We start from the raw sequence: 23,294 nt of genomic DNA, 5'->3' as shown, positions 1-23,294 counted from the left end.
TTTAGAACGGAAATGAGGAAAAACATTTTCAGTCAGAGAGTTGTAAATCCGTGGAATTCACTACCTCAGAAGGCAGTGGAGGCCAATTCTCTGAATACATTCAAGAGAGAGCTAGATAGAGCTCTTAAGGATAGCAGAGTCAGGGGGTATGGGGAGAAGACAGGAACGGGGTACTGATTGAGAATGATCAGCCATGATCACATTGAATGGTGGTGCTGGCTCGAAGGGCCGAATGGCCTCCTCTTGCACCTATTGTCTATTATCTCGGAGAAAACCCACGCAGTCTTGGGGAGATCTCCGTACAGACCGCTCCCGTAGTCGGGATTGAACCCGGGTCTCTAGCGTTGTAAGCGCTGTAAGACAGCAACTCTAGCCACTGTTACCTTAGCTTGGCCTTTGCATCAGTCAGAGTATTGAGTATAGGTTATAGACATTGGGAGGTCATGTTGCAGTCATACAAGGATGTGCTGGCTCTGGAGAGGGTCCAGAGGAGGTTTACGAGAATGATCCCGGGAATGACTGGGTTTAATATACGATGAGCGTTTGTGGGCACTGGGCCTGTACTCGCTGGAGCTTAGAAGGATGAGGGGGGACCTCATTGAAACGTACAGAATAGTGAGCGGCCTGGATAGAGTGGATGTGGAGAGGATGTTTCCACTGGTGGGAGAGTCTAGGACCAGAGGGCACAGCCTCAGAATTAAAGGACGTCCCTTTAGGAAGGAGATGAGGAGGAATTTCTTTAGTCAGAGGGCGGTGAATCTGTGGAATTCATTGCCACAGACGGCTGTGGAGGCCACAAGTCAGTGGTTATTATTCAGGCAGAGATAGATAGATTGTTGATTAGTGCGGGTGTCAGGGGTTATGGGGAGAAGGCAGGAGAATGGGGTGAATGGGGTAAAGAGGGAGAGATAGATCAGCCATGATTGAACGTCGGAGAAGGCTAGAGGGGCCGGATGGCTTAATTCTGCTCCTATCCTTTATGATCCTTATAAGATGTTGGTGAGGCCACATTTAGACTATTGTGTTCAGTTCTGGGGACCATGTTACAGGAAAGATGGTGTCAAGTTGGAAAGGGTACAGAGAAGATTTACGAGGATGTTGTCAGGAGGGCCTGAGCTACAGGGAGAGGTTGAGCAGGCTGGGACTCTATTCCTTGGAGCGCAGGAGGATGAGGGGTGATCTTATAGAGGGGTACAAAATCATGAGAGGAATCAACCGAGTTTCTTGCCCAGAGTGGTGGAATCGAGAACCATAGGTTTAAGGTGAAGGGGGAAAGATTTAAGAGGAATCTGAGGGGTGACCTTTACAGGAATCTTGAGTGGTACACAGGTGGTGGTGGGTGCATGGAACAAGCTGCCAGAGGAGATAGTTGAGGCTGGGGCTATCACATCGTTTAAGAACAGTTAGACAGGTACATGGATAGGACAGGTTTGGAGGGATATGGGCCAAACGCAGGCAGGTGGGACTAGTGTAGCTGGGACATGTTGGCCGGTGTGGGCAAGTTGGGCCGAAGGGCCTGTTTCCACGCAGTTTGACTCTGAGCTTGTCCAAAACAAAGAGAATCGCGTACCTGTTGTACGCTCAAACAAATTGGCAATGCTTCTGCTATCTTAACATATTAGTGTAGCTGAGTAGATTGAATTGTCTTATATTCGTTGGGTCGTGTGGATTGACCCGTAGTGTCGTTCAGCCTGGGAACAGGCCCTTTGGCCCAACTTCCACATGTTGACCAAGGTGCCCCATCTACACTCATCCCACCTGCCTTTCTTTGCCCCATAACCTTCTGAACCTTTCCTATCCATGAGCCTGTCCAAAGGTCTTTTAAATGTTGTTATAGTACCGAGCATGTCTTTGAGTTAAGGCTAAAGAACGCAAAGTGCTGGAGTAAACTCAGTGGGTCGGGCAGCATCTCTGGAGGACACGGACAGGTGACGTTTCAGGTCGGGACCCTGCTTCACACATTGTGTGTGGAGGGGAAGGAGGAAAGGTAGTTGAAAGCGAGGCAGGTAACAGGTGAACAACGTCAATGGCCAGCTGGTTGGAGCAAAGGCCTGAGGTTAAAACAGAAGATAAAAGGGTTGAAGGTTGCAAATTATGAAGCTAGAGGAAGGAATGTGTTAGGAGATAAATAGGTTTGAGAGGAGGGGGGGTAGAAACATATAAAATAGGTGCAGGAGGAGGCCATTTGGCCCTTCGAGTCAGCACCACCATTCATTGTGATCATGGCTGATCATCCACAATCAGTAACCCGTGCCTGCCTTCTCCCCACATTCCTTGATTCCGCTGGACCCTAGAGCTCTATCTAACTCTCTCTTAAATCCATCCAGTGATTTGGCCTCCACTGCCCTCTGTGGCGGAGAATTCCACACATTCACAACTCTGGGTGAAGAAGTGTTTTCTCAGCATAACATATAAAAATTTCACTTGATAAAGTTCGACGTATATAAGTCATATATACAGTACAAAACAATATGCCTGTAATGCTTTCAGAATTAGAAGAGATGTATTCCACAATTTTTCACATTTTTGGTAATACACGTGACTAAGAATGGCTTCTTGAACAACCAGAATTTGATAGCAGAAATCAGCGCAGATAACTAAAACTTTGTATGGAAGGTTTTAACTATTTTAAAGGAGGAGAGGTGATCTTATGGAGGTGTACAAAATCGTGAGAGGAATAGATCAAATAGATGCACAGAGTCTCTTGCCCAGAGTAGGGGAATCGAGAACCAGAGGAAATAGTTTTAAGGTGAGGGGGGAAAAGATTTAATAGAAACCGAGAGGTAACTTTTTAACGCAAAGGGTGGTGGGTGTATGGAACGAGCTGCCGGAGGAGGTAGTTGAGGCAGGGGCTGTTGCAATGTTTAAGAAGCATTTAGACAGGTACATGGATGGGACAGGTTTGGAGGGATATGGACCAAGCGCAGGCAGGTGAGACTAGTGTAGATGGGACATGTTGGCCGGTGTGTGGGCAGGTTGGGCTTGTTTCCACACTGTAAGACTCTATGACTCTATGAGTGGTATATGTTGAAGAAGAGATTTCAGAGGCTGGGGTCTGGATGACTCACAGGACAACAGCTGATTTAGACTTCAGAGATACAGCTCGGAAACAAGCCTTTCGGCCCACTGAGTCCGCGCCTATATCACTATCCCTGCACACTGGGGACAATCTACAATTTTTACCAGAGCCAATTAACCTACAAACCTGTACTTCTTTGGAGTGTGGGAGGAAACCGGAGCACCCGGAGAAAACCCACGCGGGTCACGGGGAGAACGTACAAACTCAGTACAGACAACCACCCGTAGACACGATCGAACCTGAGTCTCTGGCGCTGTGAGGCAGCAACTCCACCGCTGCGCCACCGTGCCGCCCCTGATGGTGGGTTAAAGGGCAAAGGAGAGAGGCAGACACAGGGAATGGCTTACAAATAAAAGACAAAAAGTGCTGGAGTAACTCGGCAGGTCGGGCAGCATCTCTGGAGGCAATGGTCGGACGATATCTCGAATCGGGACCCTTCAGACGTTTGAGAGAAGCAGACTTTTCTTTGGTATCTTCCCTATCTGAACTAACAACAAAAAAAACTCTGATTATCTCACTGTCTTTTGTACCAATGAATGTAGCAAATTAGCTGTAATTCTACCCAGTTAAGTTACTGTAGTTTAATCATTGATTGCATGTAAACTTCTTTGAGTTAGTTCCTGGAGATGAAGTAGGAAAAATAACTGCAGATGCTGGTTTAAATTGAAGGCAGGAACAAAATGCTGGAGTAACTCAGCAGGTCAGGCAGGATCTCTGGGGAGAAGGAATGGGTGATGTTTCGGGCATCCCGCCCCTACCCCTGACATCAGTCTGAAGAAGGGTCTCGACCTGAAACGTCACCCATTCCTTCTCTCCAGAGATGCTGCCTGACCTGCTGAGTTACTCCAGCATTTTAGACAATAGACAATAGGTGCAGGAGTAGGCCATTTGGCCCTTCGAGCCAGCACCACCATTCAATGTGATCATGGCTGATCATTCACAATCAGTACCCCGTTCCTGCCCTCTCCCCATACCCCCTGACTCCGCTATCCTTAAGAGCTCTATATAACTCTCTCTTGAATGCATTCAGAGAATTGGCCTCCACTGCCTTCTGAGGCAGAGAATTCCACAGATTCACAACTCTCTGACTGAAAAAGTTTTTCCTCATCTCCGTTCTAAATGGCCTACCCCTTATTCTTAAACTGTGGCCCCTGGTTCTGGACTCCCCCAACATTGGGAACATGTTTCCTGCCTCTAACGTGTCCAACCCCTTAATAATCTTATATGTTTCGATAAGATCCCCTCTCATCCTTCTAAATTCCAGTGTGTACAAGCCCAGTCGTTCCAGTCTTTCAACATATGACAGTCCCGCCATTCCGGGAATTAACCTGGTAAAACTACGCTGCACGCCCTCGATAGCAAGAATATCCTTTGTGTCTACCTTCGATTTTTACCAGCATCTGCAGTTTTTTTTCCTACAAGTCCAAGGTGTAGTTGTCCACCAGAGAAAGATGAAGCCACACACGAGATCTCACAGCCGTAAATCCACGCATAATCCAGGGTGGGCTTGTTCTTGTAAACTGCATTGAACTGTGTTTTTGTTTTTGGCTGAAGGTTCCTCAAAGAACGACCTCCATAGCCACAGCATTGAATAGCAGCAGCGCTTTGCTAAACCGCCCAGGACAGGCGCCACGTGCAAGGTAATGCCAATGACTCGATGCGGTAACAGTTAACATAGAAAACGTGGAAGATAGGTGGAGGAGGAGGCCATTCGGCCCTTCGAGCCAGCACCGACATTCATTGTGATCATGGCTGACCGTCCACAATCAGTAACCCGTGCCTGCCTTCTCCCCATATCCCTTGATTCCACTTGCCCCTAGAGCTCTATCTAACTCTCTTTTAAATCCATCCAGTGAATCGGCCTCCACTGCCCTCTGTGGCAGAGAATTCCACAAATTCACAACTCTCTGGGTGAAAAAGTTCCTTCTCACCTCAGGTTTAAATGGCCTCCCCTCTATTCTTAGACTGTGTGGGCCCTGGTTCTGGACTCCCCCAACATTGGGAACATTTTTCCTGCATCTAGCTTGTCCAGTCCTTTTATGATTTTATATGTTTCTATAAGATCCCCCTCTCATCCTTCTAAACTCCAGTGAATACAAGCAAAGTATTTCCAATCTTTCCTCGTATGACAGTCCCTCCATCCCGGGGATTAACCTGGTGAACCTACGCTGCACTGCCTCAATTACAAGGATGTCCTTCCTCAAATTAGGGTTTTTTTCTCATCTCAGTTTTCAATGGCCTACCCTTTATTCTTAGTCTGTGTGGCCCCTGGTTCTGGACTCCCCCAACTTTGGGGGTATCCCTTTGTATCCCAGTTGTATCCCTTCCAGCTTTCATAAGTATTCTCCATACCTTACGCACAGGTTTTAGTACAACAGTATAACAGTATAACAGAGCTTTATTTGTCATTCGGTACCAAGGTACCGAACGAAACTACATAGCAGTCATACAAAAAAAGAACACAAGACACATAACCCCAACACAAACGTCCATCACAGTGACTCCAAACACCCCCTCACTGTGATGGAGGCAACAAAAATTCCACTCTCTTCCCCACGCCCACGGACAGACAGCTCGTCCCCGACCGACCCGCACAGTCCCCGCAAGGGGATGGAAGTCCCCGCGGCCGAGTCGCACCGGGCGCTGAAACGTCTCGCGGCCGAACCGGGCGATGGAAGGCCCCGCGACCAAGCCTTGCACAGCTAAGTCCCGTGGTCGAGCCGCACCGGGCGATGTTAAGTCCCGCGGCCGAGCCGCACCAGCGATGAAAAGTCCCGCGGCCGAGCCGCACCAGCGATGTAAAGCCCCGCGGCCGAGCCGCACCGGGCGATGTTAAGTCCAGCGGCCGAGCCGCACCAGCGATGAAAAGTCCCGCGGCCGAGCCGCACCAGCGATGTAAAGCCCCGCGGCCGAGCCGCACCGGGCGATGTTAAGTCCCGCGGCCGAGCCGCACCGGGCGATGTTAAGTCCCGCGGCCGAGCCGCACCGGGCGATGTTAAGTCCAGCGGCCGAGCCGCACCAGCGATGAAAAGTCCCGCGGCCGAGCCGCACCAGCGATGTAAAGCCCCGCGGCCGAGCCGCACCGGGCGATGTTAAGTCCCGCGGCCGAGCCGCACCGGGCGATGTTAAGTCCCGCGGCCGAGCCGCACCAGCGATGAAAAGTCCCGCGGCCGAGCTGCGCCGGGCGATGTAAAGTCCCGCGGCCGAGCCGCACCGGGCGATGTTAGGCTACGTGGCCGAGCTGCACCGGGCACTGTTATGTCCAGCGGCCGAGCCGCACCAGCGATGTAAAGTCCCGCGGCCAAGCCGCACCGGGCGATGAAAAGTCCCGCGGCCGAGCCGCACCGGGCGATGAAAAGTCCTGCGGCCGAGCCGCACCGGGCACTGTTAAGTCCAGCGGCCAAGCCGCACCGGGCGATGTAAAGTCCAGCGGCCGAGCCGCATCGGGCGATGTTAGGCCCCGCGGCCGAGCCGCACCCTGCGCCGTGAGGAAGAGATCTAAAAGAGAAAAGTTTCCCCCACCACCCCCCCCACCCCACACCACCCACACCACCACCCCCCACACATACACAACCCAAAAAATACAAAAACCATCCCAACACCGACACACAACAAAACAAAAAAAAAGGAAAAAAGACGAACTGACTGCTAGCGAGCCGCAGACGTTAGGCGCCGCCACGTTAGAGATACAGCAGGGAAACGGCCCCATCAGCCCACCGAGCCCGCAGTGACTCCACCACTAAAGGGGGAGGAGTTGGGGATGATCAAACACATCACAAAGACAGCCTTCTTCCACCTCAAAAACATTGCCCGTCTCCGTCCATCCCTCTCCTCCACAGCTGCAGAAACCCTCATCCACGCCTTCATCACCTCCCGTCTGGACTACTGCAACAGCCTCCTCTATGGCGCACCCTCAAAAATCATCAATAAACTTCAATACATTTAAAACTCCGCTGCCCGTCTACTCACACACACACCTCGATCCGTGACCATATCACCCCCGTCCTTTATAAACTCCACTGGCTCCCCATCCCCCAGAGAATCCAGTACAAAATCCTCCTCATAACCTATAAAGCCCTCCATAACCTGGCCCCATCTTACCTGACCGACCTCCTCCACAGGCACACTCCCACCTGCACCCTCCGCTCTGCCGCTGCCAATCTCCAATCCCCCCACATCCGGACTAAACTCAGATCCTGGGGGGACAGGGCTTTCTCCATCGCTGCTCCCACCCTATGGAACTCACTACCCCAAACCGTTAGAGACTCCTCCACACTCACCACATTCAAAACATCGCTGAAGTCTCACCTGTTCAGTACTGCCTTCAACCACTGAAGGTCACCTCACCTTCTGTCTCCTTTCTCTGTTCATTTATTTATTTACTTATTTATCTATTTATTCATTTCCCTATGTTCTCAAAATCTCTGTAAAGCGTCTTTGAGTATATGAAAAGCGCTATATAAATAAAATGTATTATTATTATTATTATTATGATCACAGTGAATGGCGGTGCTGGCTCGAAGGGCCAAATGGCCTCCTCCTGCACCTATTTTCTATTGAGTTTGATAGCCACAGGGAAGAAGGATCTCCTGTGGCGTTGTGTGGTGCATGTTGGTGGGACCAGCCTGTTGCTGAAGGTGCTCCTCAGGTTGGCCAGTGTGTCACGGGGGAGAGGGAGGGAGCTGTATTGTCCCAGCATGCTCCGCAGTTTGAGGAGCGCCCTCCCCTCCGAGACCCCCTCCCGTAAATCCAATGCAACTTCCCCCCTACCCCTTATTCTTAAACTGTGGCCCCTTGTTCTGGACTCCCCCAACATTGGGAACATGTTTCCTGCCTCTAACGTGTCCAACCCCTTAATAATCTTATACGTTTCGATAAGATCTCCTCTCATCCTTCTAAATTCCAATTTCTTGAATTCATCTAAACTGGCAAACGGGTGTTTAAACTGTAGGAAGGAACTGCAGATGGTGGTTTACTATTATCTCATCCCAAAATGCTGCAATTCCTCAGCACGACAGTGAATGACACTCAAGGATTAGTAATCTTATACGTTTCAATAAGATCCCCTCTCATCCGTCACGATCATGAAACGCGCAGTCATTTTGCACAAGCTGTGGGGTTATTTAATCACGAATGACTTGATGTGGTTTCAGCAATCCGGACCTGCGCAGGATTGAGCCAGGATGGGAACGGGCGGAGAGCCTTCCACAGATCGGCCCCCACCGAGTACTTGGCACCGGGTCAATGGAGCGCAACAGAATTACAAGTACGGACGCTGGTTTCAAGTACTGTTCAGTTTACGGTCACAGTACCGGGGTACAGTGAAAAGCTTTTGTTGAGTGCTATCCAGTCAGCGGAAAGACAATACATAGTGTAAGAAAATAACTGCAGATGCTGGTACAAATCGAAGGTATTTATTCACAAAATGCTGGAGTAACTCAGCGGGTCAGGCCGCATTTCAGGAGAGAAGGAATGGGCGATGTTTTGGGTCGAGACCCTTCTTCAGTCTGATATCAGGGGGGCGGGACAAAGGAAGGATATAGGTGGAGACAGGAAGATAGAGGGAGAACTGGGAGTCAGTGGAAGACCCCACCACTGGCCAGATCTTCCCATCCCCTCCCCTTTCTGCGTTCCGCAGAGACCGTTCCCTCCGTAACTCCCTGGTCCACTCGTCCCTTCCTACCCAAACCGCCCCATCCCCGGGCACTTTCCCCTGCAACGGCACGAGATGCAACACCTGTCCCTTTACCTCCCCCTTCGACTCCATCCAAGGACCCAAACAGTCTTTCCAGGTGAGACAGAGGTTCACCTGCACCTCCTCCAACCTCATCTATTGCATCCGCTGCTCTAGAATGTCAACTTCTCTACATCGGCGAAACCAAACGCAGGCTCGGCGATCGCTTCGCTCAACACCTTAACCAACCTGATCTTCCGGTGGCTCAGCACTTCAACTCCCACTCCCAGTCTGACCTTCCTGTCATGGGCCTCTTCCAGTGCCATAGTGAGGCCCAGCGCAAATTGGAGGAACAGCACCTCATATTTCGCCTGGGCAGCTTGCAGCCCAGTGGTATGAACATTGACTTCTCCAACTTTAGATAGTTCCTCTGTCCCTCCCGTCCCCTCCCCTTCCCAGTTCTCTCTCTATCTTCCTGTCTCCACCTATATCCTTCCTTTGTCCCGCCCCCCTGACATCAGTCTGAAGAAGGGTCTCGACCCGAAACGTCGCCCATTCCTTCTCTCCTGAGATGCTGAGTTACTCCAGCATTTTGTGAATAATTACCTTCGAAAGACAATACATGATTATATGCAGGGTGTCGGGGGTTTATAGGGATAAGGCAGGAGAGAGGGGTTGAGAGGGGAAAGATAGACCGGCCATGATTGAATGGCGGAGTGGACTTGATGGGCCGAATGGCCTAATTCTGCTGCTATCACTTATGAACAATCGAACCATCCACAGTCTAGAGGTACAGGTGCTCCTCGACTTATGATGGGGGTCACGTTCCTAGAAACCCGTCGTAAACCGAAAGTATCGTAAGCTGGAATGCATTTAATACACGCGATCACGTGGCCGGAAGCAGGCGGTGGCTCGCTAAGGATCGCTGCCGTTTGAACCATCGCAAAGTTGAAATATCGTAAGTCGAAGCATCGTAAGTCAGGGGGCACCTGAATATGATAAAGGGAATAACGTGAAGGACGTTTGGTGCAAGGTGAAGTCCAATCAAAGGTAGTCCGCGGGTCTCCAATGAGGTAGATGGTAGCTCTGGACCGCTCTCTGGTTGTGGTAGGATGGTTCAGTTGCCTGATAACAGCCGGGAAGAAACCGTCTCTGAATCTGGACGTGTCCGTTTTCACACTTCTGTATCTTTTGCCTGATGGGAGAGGGGAGAAGAATTGGATTCCTGTGTGTTTTCAGTACCATCTTCAAGTCAAGTCAATTTTATTTGTAAAGCACATTTAAAAACAACCCACGTTGACCAAAGTGCTGTATAGGATAGGTGACGTTTCGGGTCGGGTCCCTTCTCAGACTGAAGAAGGACCCCGACCCTCTCCTTTTTCTCCAGAGATGCTGCCTGACCTGCTGAGTTATTCAGTAGCAAAGAGAAAGCTAAGAGATGATGATAGAAGTCTTTAAAATTATGTCAAGCTTTGGCAGAGTAGATGTGGAGAAAACATTTTAGCTTGAGGGCAAACTGAGGTTGTAGATTACTTGCTGGATTTTAGAAGAATGAAGGGGGGCCTTATTGAAATTTGCCGAATAGTGAGCGGCCTGGATAGAGTGGATGTGGAGAGGATGTTTCCACTAGGGGGAGAGTCTAGGACCAGAGGGCACAGCCTCAGGAATAAAGGACGTTCCTTCAGAAAGGAGGTGAGGAGGAATTTCTTTAGTCACAGGGTGCTGAATCTGTGGAATTCTTTACCACAGACGGCTGTGGAGGCCAAGTCAATGGATATTTTTAAGGCGGGCATTGTTAGATTCTTGATTAGTGCGGGTGTCAGGGGATATGGGGAGAAGGCAGGACAATGGGGTTAGGAGGGAGAGATAGATCAGCCATGATTGAATGGCGGAGTAGACTTGATGGGCCGAATGGAGTAATTTGCTCCTTGGAGTTTAGAAGAATGAAGGGGGCCCTTATTGAAACTTGCCGAATAGTGAGCGGCCTGGATAGAGTGGATGTGGAGAGGATGTTTCCACTAGTGGGAGAGTCTAGGACCAGAGGGCATTAAAGGAATAAAAGGACATACTTTCAGAAAGGAAATGAGGAGGAACTATTTTACCACAGAGTGTGAGAAATTGCCACCCCATGGAGGTGCAGAGTGAAATAGCCTAGATGGAGTGCAGGAGAGAGAAGAAATGGGACGATGTGCTGCATGTGTTGAATTAAGCTTCACAGGGGTAGATCCTCAGGGAGCACTAATGCCAATGTGCCTCGGGGGGGGGGGGGGGTGTCGAGGGCTCTATTCCTCTGCTGTAGACCTAATGACCTACAGGCTGCACTTGGCACAGTGTTTATATTGGCACGCAGGATTGGTTTAGTTTAGTTTAGAGATACAGCGTGGAAACAAGCCCTTCGGCCCACCGATTCTGCACCGACCTGCCATCCCCGCACACTAACACGCACCAGAGACAATTTAACATTTACACATTTTTACCGAGGCCAGTTAACCTACAAAGCTGCACGTCTTTGGAGTGTGGGAGGAAACGGAAGATCCCGGACAAAACCCACGCGGGTCACGGGGAGAATGTACAAACTCCGTACAGACGGCGCCCGTGGTGGGGGTGGAGCCCGGGTCTCTGGCGCGGTGAGGCGGCAACTCTACCACCGCGCCACCGTGCCGCGTGGCTATTTGCAGGCTTTTGAAAATAGCCAATGAAAAGGCATTTGACATTCACAATTAATGTTGTCATTTCTTCGTCCTTTCTGGAGCAAGCTCTTCTGTAACAACGGCTTTGTACATACTCCCTGTGGCCTGCGTGGGTTTTTTAGATGATTATTTTTTTTAGATTTAGAGATACAGCGCAGAAACAGCCCCTTCGGCCCACCGGGTCCGCGCCGCCCAGCGATCCCCGCACATTAACACTATCCTACACACACTAGGGACAATTTTTACATTTACCCAGTCAATTAACCTACATACCTGTACGTCTTTGGAGTGTGGGAGGAAACCGAAGATCTCGGAGAAAACCCATGCAGGTCACGGGGAGAACGTCCAAACTCCGTACAGACAACGCCCGTAGTCAGGATGGAACCTGAGTCTCCGGCGCTGCATTCGCTGTGAGGCGGCAACTCTACCGCTGCGCCACCATGCCGCCCTTTCTTGGCCACCATTAGAGTGCAAAACATTCGAGCGCACAGCAGTCCTGAACTACAATCTACCTCATTGGTGACCCTCGGACTATCTTTGATCGGACTTTACCTTGCACTAAACATTATTCCCTTATCATGTAAATGGATCGATTGTGATCATGTATTGTCTTTCCGTTGACTGGTTGACTTTACGTTCCTCCCACACTCCAAAGACAGTTGGGTTTGGAGGCTAATTGGCTTGGTATGAATGTAAAGGTTGTCCCCAGTGTAGAATGGTGTTACGGTGTTAAGGTTTGTAGGCTAATTGGCTTGGTATGAATGTAAAGGTTGTCCCCAGTGTAGGACGGTTTTAGTGTGCGGGGATCGCTGGTTGGTGGGCCGGCCGAAGGGCCTGTTTCGGCGCTGTATCTCCAAACTAAAGTAAACAAGCTGACTGGGTTGGAGGTGGCAGGCTGGGATTATTGTGTGACGGGGTGAGCCTTGCTGGGCTTTTCTCAGTGGTGTTTCCATGTGACCACCTGGCCGCTGTTGACTTGTTACCCATTCCTGCTTCCACCCCTTCCCCCAGCCACAGCGGCCACTCAGCCCGAAGGCTCACCGCTCATCTCCCAGGATGTGAGCCGGGGAAAGCCCGAGGAGATCCGGACTACCTCACGACCCAGCAGACCCGCTGTAAGTACCGAATGCACCTAAAGTCACCGGTCGGTTATTTATTTATTTATTCCATTTGTTGTCACATGTGCCGAGGTACAGTGGAAAGCTTTTACATAGAAACACAGACAACAGGTGCAGGAGGAGGCCACTCGGCCCTTCCAGCCAGCACCGCCATTCATTGTGATCATGGCTGATCATCCACAATCAGTAACCCGTGCCTGCCTTCTCCCCATATCCCTTGATTCCACTAGCCCCTAGAGCTCTGTCTAACTCTCTCTTAAATCCATCCAGTGAATCGGCCTCCACTGCCCTCTGTGGCGGAGAATTCCACAGATTCACAACTCTCTGGGTGTAAAAGCCTCTTATCACCTCAGTTTTAAATGGACTCGCCTTTATTCTTAGACAGTGTGTGGCCCCTGGTTCTGGACTCGCCCAACATTTGGAACATTTTTCCTGCATCTAGCTTGTCCCAGTCCTTTTATAATTTTATACGTTTCTATAACATCCCAATAGACAATAGACAATAGGTGCAGGAGGAGGACATTCGGCCCTTCGAGCCAGCACCGCCATTCAATGTGATCATGGCTGATCATTCTCAATCAGTACCCCGTTCCTGCCTTCTCCCCATACCCCCTGACTCCGCTATCCTTAAGAGCTCTCTCTTGAATGCATTCAGAGAATTGGCCTCCACTGCCCTCTGAGGCAGAGAATTCCACAGATTCACAACTCTCTGACTGAAAAAGTTTTTCCTCATCTCCGTTCTAAATGGCCTGCCCCTTATTTTTAAACTGTGGCCCCTGGTTCTGGACTCCCCCAACATTGGGAACATGTTTTCTGCCTCTAACGTGTCCAACCCCTTAATAATCTTATATGTTTCGATAAGATCCCCTTCTCATCCTTCTAAACTCCAGTGAATACAAGCCCAGTCTTTCCAGTCTTTCCTCATATGACAAACCCTCCATCCCGGGGATTAATCTCGTGAACCTACGCTGTACTCCCTCAATAGCAAGGACGTCCTTCCTCAAATTAGGAGACCAAAACTGCACACAATACTGCAGGTGTGGTCTCACCAGGGCCCTGTACAACTGCAGAAGGATGCAGTTGTCGCATGCCAACCAGTCAACGGAAAGACAATACATGATCACAATCGATCCATTTACATGATAAGGGAATAACGTTTAGTGCAAGGAAAGTCCCATCAAAGATAGTCCGAGGATCACCAATGAGGTAGATAATAGTTCAGCACTGCTGTACGCTCGAATGTTTTGCACTCTAATGGTGGCCAAGAAAGGGCGGCACGGTGGCGCAGCGGTAGAGTTGCCGCCTCACAGCGCCAGAGACCCGGGTTCCATCCCGACCACGGGCGCTGTCTGTACGGAGTTTGTACGTTCTCCCCGTGACCTGCATGGGTTTTCTCCGAGATCTTCGGTTTCCTCCCACACTCCAAAGACGTGCAGGTTTGTAGGATAATTGGTTTGGTGTAAATGTAAATTGTCCCGAGTCTGTTGACCTGCGGGGATCGCGGGTCGGCGCGGACGCGGTGGTCCGAAGGGCTTGTTTCCGCGGCTGTACGTCTAAACTAAACCAGATTTAGACCAAAGGGGAAGAAAATTAAAAGAATCTGAAGGAAAAGCAAAGAATGCTGGAAGCACCCGGTCGGTGGGTTCGACAGCACCGGTGGAAGTAGAAACAGCTCATGCTTCAGATCATAGAATCTAGTTTGTTTCGTTTATTGTCAAGTGTACCGAGGTACTGTGAAAAGCGTTTGTGGCGTGCTGTTACAACTGGGAAAGAGAGAAAACATTGGTTTGCAGTTGCAGAAAAGGAAGGCAAGGCGTGCGTCGGATGTGGTAAATACCCTGATAGACAATAGACAATAGGTGCAGGAAGAGGCCATTCGGCCCTTCGAGCCTGTATGCACCGCCATTCAATGTGATCATGGCTGATCATTCTCAATCAGTAACCCGTTCCTGCCCTCTCCCCATACCCCCTGACCCCGCTATCCTTAAGAGCTCTATCTAGCTCTCTCTTGATAGGATGAGAACAAATAACAAGAGGCCCGCCCCTCAGTGCCCCTCACTGAAGAAGGGTCTTGACCCGAAACACCTATATCTTTTCTCCTTCTAAATTCCAGTGTATACAAGCCTAGTCGCTCCAGTCTATCAACACATGACAGTCCCGCCATTCAGGGAATTAAACTGGTAAACCGACGCTGCACTCCCTCAATCGCTTTGCCACAGCCAGTGCCACATCTCTGCTTCTGTGGAGATCGTCCATAGTGCATGTCTCTCCACCACATCAGTAGGTCACCATTGTCTGCACCTCTCCACAGTTGCATTTGTTCTTTGGTGCCATTAGAAGGGTGAGAGGGGATCTTATCGAAACGTATAAGATTATTAAGGGGTTGGACACGTTAGAGGCAGGAAACATGTTCCCGATGTTGGGGGAGTCCAGAACAAGGGGCCACAGTTTAAGAATAAGGGGTCGGCCATTTAGAACGGAGATGAGGAAAAACTTTTTCAGTCAGAGAGTTGTGAATCTGTGGAATTATCTGCCTCAGAAGGCAGTGGAGGCCAATTCTCTGAATGTATTCAAGAGAGAGCTAGATAGAGCTCTTAAGGATAGCGGAGTCAGGGGGTATGGGGAGAAGGCAGGAACGGGGTACTGATTGTGAATGATCAGCCATGATCACATTGAATGGCGGTGCGTACAGGCTCGAAGGGCCGAATGGCCTCCTCCTGCACCTATTGTCTATTGTGAGGCAGCAACTCTCCCTCTGCCCATTCTCCGGCAGTTTTGTTTTCTGCCTCAGAAGGAGAGATGGTCTCTTTAAGCAGCAAGTTTCATAAGATGTACAGAGTTAAATGCACTCTTTGCACAAACTGTAGTAGAGTCTGTCCCCTGGAGCTGTGTGAATCACGACGATCGACAGTACCTCAGGATCACTGATTCACCAGCCAGTCCAGCTCCAGCTCCAGCTCGATGGTGACACCTGCAGTGCAGGACCTGCCACTACAAGCTGCAACTCTTTGAATTAGTTTATTGTCACGTGTACCAACGTACAGTGAAAAGCTTCTGTTGTCTGCTAACCAGTCAGCCGAATACATGATCGCAATCGAGCCGTCCACAGTGTACAGATACATGATAAGGGAATAACGTTTAGTGCAAGGTAAAGCCAATAAAGTCCGATCGAGGATAGTCCGAGGGTCTCCAATGAGGTAGATAGTAGTTCAGCACTGCTCTCTGGTTGTGGTGGGATGGTTCAGTTGCCTGATAACAGCCGGGAAGAAACTGTCCCTGAATCTGGAGGTGTGCGTTTCCACACTTCTGTACCTCTTGCCCCGATGGGAGAGGGGAGAATAGGGAGTGGCCGGGGGTGAGACTGGTCCTTGATGATGCTGCTGGCCTTGCCGAGGCAGCGTGAGGTGTAGATGGAGTCGGTGGAAGGGTGGTTGGTTTGTGTGATGGTCTGGGCTGCTGGCCTTGCCAAGGCAGCGTGAGGTGTAGATGGAGTCGGTGGAAGGGAGGTTGGTTTGTGTGATGGTCTGGGCTGTGTCCACAATTCTCTGCGATTTCTTGTGATCTTGGATAAAGTTGTTCCCATCTCTGCACAATCTTGAACGTGTGTCACCATAACAGCTCTGGGATCTTGGTTTGACCTTAAATCATGGGAGGAATAGACCGGGTAGATGCAGAGAGTCTCTTGCCCAGAGTAGGTGAATCGAGGACCAGAGGACATAGGTTTAAGATGAAGGGGAAAACATTTAATAGGAATCTGAGGGATAACCTTTTCACATAAAGGGTGGTGGGTGTATGGAACAAGTTCACAAGTTTTCGAAGTAGAATTAGGCCATTCGGCCCATCGAGTCTACCCCACCATTCAATCATGACTGATCTCTGCCTCGTAATCCCAATTTCCTGCCTTCTCCCCATAACCCTTGACACCCGTTCTAAACAAGAATCTGAATATCTCTGCCTTAAAAATATCCACTGACTTGGCCTCCACAATGAGACCCACGGATTAACTCCCCTCTGACTAAAGAAGTTCCTACTTGCCTTCTTTCTAAAGCTGCCGGAGGAGGTAGTTGAGGCTGGGACTATCCCAACGTTTAAGAAACAGTTAGAAAGGTACATGGTTAGGACAGGTTTGGAGGGATATGGACCAAACGCAGGCAGGTGGGACTAGTGTAGCTGGAACATGTTGGCTGGTGTGGGCAAGTTGGGCCGGAGGGCCTGTTTCCACACTGTATCATTCTATGGCTCTGTGACCTGCTGAAGCTGGTACACGTGTTTCATGTTGCTGTACTTTGTAAATGTTCGAGCATTATGCTTTGTATTCTACCCAAGCCTTCTCAAGGGCCTTATTCATGCAACCAAGAGCGGTGACTAACCGATGTCATATGAACAAGTAATCATCTGCCAACTGTCTGCCCAAGATAACAAAATAATGGAGAATATTTGACATTCACGGCAAGCCCAGTAGTTTAGTTTAGTTTAGAAATACAGCACGGAAACAGGCCCTTCGGCCCACCGGGTCCGCGCCCACCAGCGATCCCCGCACACTAACACTGTCCTACACACACGAGGGACGATTTACATTTGTACCAAGCCAATCAACCCACTAACCTGCACGTCTTTGGAGTGCGGGAAGAAACCGAAGATCTCGGAGAAACCCCCATCCGGGGAACGTAAGACTGCGTACAGACAGCGCCTCTAGTCGGGATGGAACCCGGGTCTCTGGCGTTGCAAGCGCTGTAAGGCGGCAACTCTACCGTCGCGCCACCCGTTTTGAATATAAGCTATTGAATTCTGGAATGATCTAAGGCAACCTGTGTTAACTATGAGTGCCATGCAAATTTATTCCCAAATTGTCAAGTCTCTTTAGTGTTTCTTTGATAGAAATGTCATTATAGTTGTTTGAGCGGCAATGTTGTATATGAATTACCTTCGTGTTTGCTCATGTTTAACTGTCTGCCTTCTTTCCTTTTGCCTGCCAAACTTTGCAAACCTGCAGAGCTATAAGAGGGCAATAGGCGAGGTTAGTGCCATTCTATGTTCCAACGTCGTGGCTTTATGGTTGATGATCAATGTGCACTGCACCTAGGGTCAATCTCGCTTAGCGCTGGGGTTTGGAAGTAAATGTAAATGCATCCCTCCCTCTCTCTCTCTCTCCCCCTCTTCCCCCCCCTCTCTCTATTTCTCTCCCTCTCCCCCTCTCTCCCTCCCTCTTCCCTCTCCACCCTTCTCTCTCTCCCTCTCCCCTTTCTCTATCGCTCCCTCTCCTCACCCTCTTTGTCCCTCTCCTTCCTCTCTCCTTTTCCCCCGCCCTCTCTCCTTCCTCTCCGTCCCCTTCTTCCCCTCTCCTCTCCCTCTCCACTCTCTTTATCCCTCTCTCCCTCTCTTTTCTCTCTCCTTTTCCCCCTCTCACTCTCCCCCTCTTTATTCCTCTCTCTCTCCCTCTCCTTCCTCTCTCTCTCCTTTTCCACCTCCCTCCCTTCCCCTTCTCTCCCCATCTCTCTCTCCCCCTCCCTCCCCCCTCTTGCTCTCTCTCTCCCTCTCCTTCTCCCCCTCTTTCTTTATCCCTCTCTCCCTCTCCTTCCTCTCTCTCCTTTACACCCTCCCTCTCCCCTTCCTCTCCCTCCCTTCCCCTTCTCCCCCCTCCCCTCTCTCTCCCCCTCCACCCCCTCTCTACCTCTCCACTCTCTCTCGCTTCCTCTCCCCTCTCCCTCCTTTCTCCTTTTCACCCTCCCTCTCCCTCCCTTTCCCTTCTCCCCTTCTCCTCTCTCTCCTTCTCCCCCTCTCACTCCCACTCCTCCTCCCCCTCTTTCTTTATCCCTCTCTCCCTCTCGTTCCTCTCTCTCCTTTTCCCCCTCCCTCTCCCCTCCCTCCCTTCCCCTCTCCCCACTCTCTCTCCCCACTCCCCTCTCCCACACGCACAGAGTTATCAGCACTGCTGAAGCAGTAATTCAGTTGCAGCAGCTGTGGGTAACGTTGGAAGACTTGATGCTCGACCAATACTCAATAAAGACATTGAGGTTATTGAAGTGAAAGTAGGCTTCAGGCTGCACCATGACATGTGTTTACAGTCAAGGGGAGAAAGATTTCATCGCAACCTGAGGGATAACAATCTTACACAAAGGGTGGTGGGTGTATGGAACGAACTGCCGGGGGTAATGGAGCATTTAAGAAACATTTAGACAGGTGCATGGATAGGACAGGTTTAGATGGATATGGGCCAAACACAGGCAAGTGGGACTCGTGTCGATGGGGCATGTTGGTCGGTGTGGGCAAACTGTGCCGAAGAGCCTGTTTCCAGGCTGTATCACTTTGACCTGCTATATGTCTCTACCTTTATATTCATGAGTGATTGGAGAATTAGGCCATTCGGCCCATCAAGTGTAGAAACATTGAAAATAGGTGCCAGCACCCGCCATTCATTGTGATCATGGCTGATCATCCACAATCAGTAACCCGTGCCTGCCTTCTCCCCATATCCCCTTGATTCCGCTAGCCCCTAGAGCTCTATCTAACTCTCTCTTAATTCATCCAGTGAATTGGCCTCCACTGCCCTCTGTGGCAGAGAATTCCACAAATTTACAACTCTCTGGGTTTGAAAACATTTTACTCTGGAAAGATGACTAAAGGAATCATTGATCAAAGATAGTCAGAGAGTGGACTAGTCTAGTTGGAAATTATATTGTAAGTAGTGCTCATTCCAAACTAATTAAAATTCCATTTAAAACTTACCTGATGGTCCTCTTTGCGTAAATTCTTCAAATGCTGAGTGAATTTTGCAAGATTCCTGCATTTAAGAACAGATTTGATGTTGTGAAAGGGGGTCTCTAGAGGCATGCAGCCCGGAAACAAGCCCAACTCATCCACGCCAGCCAACCTAGACACCCAATCTAAGCTAGTTCTGTAAAGAGAATTTGCCAAATTTAAGACACATCTCAACACAATCATAGCGACTAGGCGAGGTAAATTATTCTTCTTCTTCTTGCGTATTGGGCGTGCGCAGCCTAAAAGTTGTAGGCCAAGGGTAGACATCGAGGCCAGGGGCAGCATTCAATTGCTGGGCGGATGGCCTTGATGCCACCAGGGAAAAGTCTATTCACGACGTGTGGGATAGACAATAGACAATAGGTGCAGGAGGAGGCCGAAGTCAAATCCCGAGGTAAACTATTAAATGCTCATTATTTATATATATTGAAGATAGGCACAAAATGCTGGGGCAACTCAGCGGGACAGGCAACAGTCTCTGGAGAGAAGGAATGGGCGACGTTTCGGGTCCAGACCCTTCTTCAGACTGTTTGAAGCATCATCTATTCCTTCTCTTCAGAGATGTCTACAGTTTAGTTTATTGTCACGTGTACGGAGGTACAGTGAGAAGCTTTTGTTGCGTGCTAACCAGTCAGCGGAAAGACAAGACACGATTACAATCGAGCCGTCCACAGTGTACAGATACATGATAAGGGAATAAACGTTAGTGCAAGGGAAAGCCAGCAAAGTCCCATCAAGGATAGTCCGAGGGTCACCAATGAGGTTGATGCTCTCTGGTTGTGGTAGGATACTGCTGAGTTACTTCAGCATTTTTTGTCTATCTTCCTGCACATTATATATATATATATATATTGATGCTACATTGACATGTAATGTTTATTATGATCCTTATTTTAATTGTTCAACAGTGTGTCAAAAGCTTTCCTCTTTTATTAGGAGGCCATTTTGAGCACTGGCTCGTGGGTGACGATCAAAAGTCTCCATTTTGTTTCTACCTGGGTGATTTCAAGAGTTGAACGTCTTGGGTGACAGTGTTGTCTGTGTGTGGGCTCCGTTGGGATTGTGTCGCTTCCGACGGCCCGTTGTGAAAGGCCTTCTGCATTTCCCCTCAAGGACATGCTGAACCTGGGCAAGGATGGCCGCCCCGACGAGCTGCCCAAGCCGCCGGTCAAAGTGATGGACTACTCGTCCCTCCAGCGAGGAGTCTGGCAGCCACCGACGATGAATGACGAGGAAGGAGAGAGAACGAGCGCCCAGGACGAGAACCTCTCCAGCTCCGACGGTTCCCGATCAGGGTGCGTACCGGGACGGGGCGGTGAACGGATAAACGGTCCTCTATTCAAGCCTGTCCCCAGCTGCACCTGAAACGCCCCCCATTCCTACTCTCCAGAGGTGCTGCCTGTCTGTCTGCCCCCGCTGGGTTCCTCCAGCTTTCTGTGTCTTATCTTCCGTGAAATGCTTTGTTTGGCATACAAGTCACACGGCAGACCTCACCGAGACCATCCCCACCAGAGACCAACTGTCCTGGGCCTCCTCCATTGTCAGAGTGAGGCCAGCGCAAAGTGGAGGAACAGCACCTCATATATCGTTTGGGAAGCTCACACCCCAGTGGTATGAACATTGACTTCTCTAACCTCAGGTAGCCCCTGCTGTCCCCTCTCTCTCTCCATCCCCTCCCCCTTCCCAGGTCCCCCATCAGTCTTCCCGTCTCCGACTACATCCTATCTCTGTCCCGCCCCCTCCCCTGACATCAGTCTGAAGAAGGGTCTCGACCCGAAACCTCGCCCATTCCCTTTCTCCAGAGGATGGGTGACATAGGAAACATGTCCTATCCATGTACCTGCCTAAATGTTTCTTAAACGTTGCAATAGTCCCAGCCTCAACTACCTCCTATGGCAGCTCGTTCCATACACCCACCAACAATTGTGTGAAAACGTTGCCCCTCAGGTTCCTATTAAATCTCCCCCCCACCCCCCTCACCTTAAACCCATGTCCTATGGGTTCTCAATTTCCCGACACTGGGCAAGAGACTCTGTGCGTCTACCCGATCTATTCTTCTCATGTTTTGACACCTCGTTGACACCTCGATAAGATCTCCTCTCATCCTCCTGCGCTCCAAGAAATAGAGACCCAGCCTGCTCAACCTCTCCCTGTAGCTCGCACCCTCGAGTCCTAGGTTTTGTTTTGTTTAGAGATACAGCGCGGAAACAGGCCCTTCAGCCCACCGAGTCCGCACCGACCACAGCAATCCCCGCAACACTAACAGCGTCCTCCTACACACACCAGGGACAAATTGCAATCATACCAAGCCAATTAACCTACAGACCTGCACGTCTTTGGAGTGTGGGGAGGAAACCGGAGCACCCGGAGAAAACCCACGCGGGTCACGGGGAGAACGTACAAACTCCACACAGACGGCGCCCGTAGTCGGGATCGAACCCGGGTCTCCCATGTGTCGTCCATGCATTATGTTTTAAATTTTTATTCTTCAGGCAAAACCGTGCCAATGACGGTGACACAGACAGCGTCAGCACAATGGTGGTTCACGATGATGAAGAGCCCGCAGTGGTTGAACACGTCCAACAGCAGCTACGGAGACGGGACGATGATAGTTCAGAGGGTAGGTTCGGTGCTCGGTGTATCCCTCTCGTATTAGAAAAGAGTCCTGGCCTTCGGGAGCAACGCAGAGTTTTGCAATGGCAACCATGGTAACAATGGGATCCAATTCATCGCATAATGTCACTCCTCCATCTGGTCCCTGCTCTGTGGAAGTGGGATTCACTGCCACAGAAGGCCGTTTAGGCCAAGGCTATTAGTTTAGTTTAGAGATACAGCACGGAAACAGCCCTTCGGCCCGCCGAGTCTGCGCCGACCAGCGATCCCCGCACACTAACGACTATCCTACACACACTAGGGACAATTTACATTGTGTTGGATAGAACTATTGTAGAGTTTAGTTTAGTGGTTAGAGATACAGCGCGGGAAACAGGCCCTTCGGCCCACCAAGTCCGCGCCGACCACCAAGTCCCCACACCTACTACACCATCCTACACCCACTCGGGACAATATACATACAAACCAAGCCAATTAACCTACATACCTGCACGTCTTTGGAGTGTGGGCGGAAACCGGAGATCTTGGAGAAAAATTGTCTATTGTCTAAAACCCCACGCAAGTCACGGAGAGAACGTGCAAACTCCGTACAGACAGCACCCCAGAGTCGGGATTGAACCCGGGTCTCCCGGGCGCTGTAAGGCAGCAACTCTACCGCTGCGCCCACCGTGGCTGCCCAGGTTAATGGATATAGTTACGGCAGAGATAGATAGATAGTTAACACGTTTAATGCTCTTCATATCACTTATGAACTTATGAAGAGTGTTAAACATGACAGCACAACCTACTAACGGTTAAGTAACAACAGACAATAGGTGCAGGAGGAGGCCATTCGGCCCTTCGAGCCTGTACGCACCGCCATTCAATGTGATCATGGCTGATCATTCTCAATCAGTACCACGTTCCTGCTTTCTCCCCCCATACCCCTTGATTCCTTTAGCCCAAAGACTCTAACTCTCTTGAATGCAAGTTTGGACTTGCTGCATATTTCAATGGAGATCAGCGTTGTACTATCACGACGTTTAAAAAGACAAGTCGTTAGGGGCAGAATTAGGCCATTTAGCCCATCAAGCCTGCTCCACCCATTCAATCATGGGCTGATCCATCTTTCCCCTGCTCAACCCCATTCTCCTGCCTTCTCCCCATAACCCCTGGACACCCGCACTAATCAAGAATCTGTCAACCTACCCAACATCCCAACACCCAACAACCTAGCTACCTGACCTACCAAACATTCATAGCCCACCTAACCCCACCCCAACATCATAGCCTAGCCTGGCCTAACCCAACATCATAGCCACCTAACCTACCCAACATCATAGCCAACCTAACCTACCACAACATCATAGCCTAGCCTGGCC

At 50.1% G+C, this 23,294-nt stretch overlaps 1 protein-coding gene across 1 annotated transcript in view; it reads left to right on the top strand.

Annotated features, from left to right (window-relative positions):
* LOC144609313 (misshapen-like kinase 1) overlaps positions 1–23,294 on the top strand; it is a 174,738-nt gene that overhangs the window by 133,644 nt on the left and 17,800 nt on the right. Inside the window, 3 exon segments of the mRNA XM_078427744.1 lie at positions 12,499–12,587; positions 20,434–20,615; positions 21,813–21,940. Of these exon segments, the coding sequence (XP_078283870.1) occupies positions 12,499–12,587; positions 20,434–20,615; positions 21,813–21,940 (399 nt within the window).

Source organism: Rhinoraja longicauda, chromosome 34, assembly GCF_053455715.1.
Source record: "Rhinoraja longicauda isolate Sanriku21f chromosome 34, sRhiLon1.1, whole genome shotgun sequence".
Lineage (NCBI taxonomy): Eukaryota > Metazoa > Chordata > Chondrichthyes > Rajiformes > Arhynchobatidae > Rhinoraja > Rhinoraja longicauda.
The sequence above is the reverse complement of the archived record's forward strand: the minus strand, read 5'-3'. Positions and strand labels throughout refer to the sequence as shown.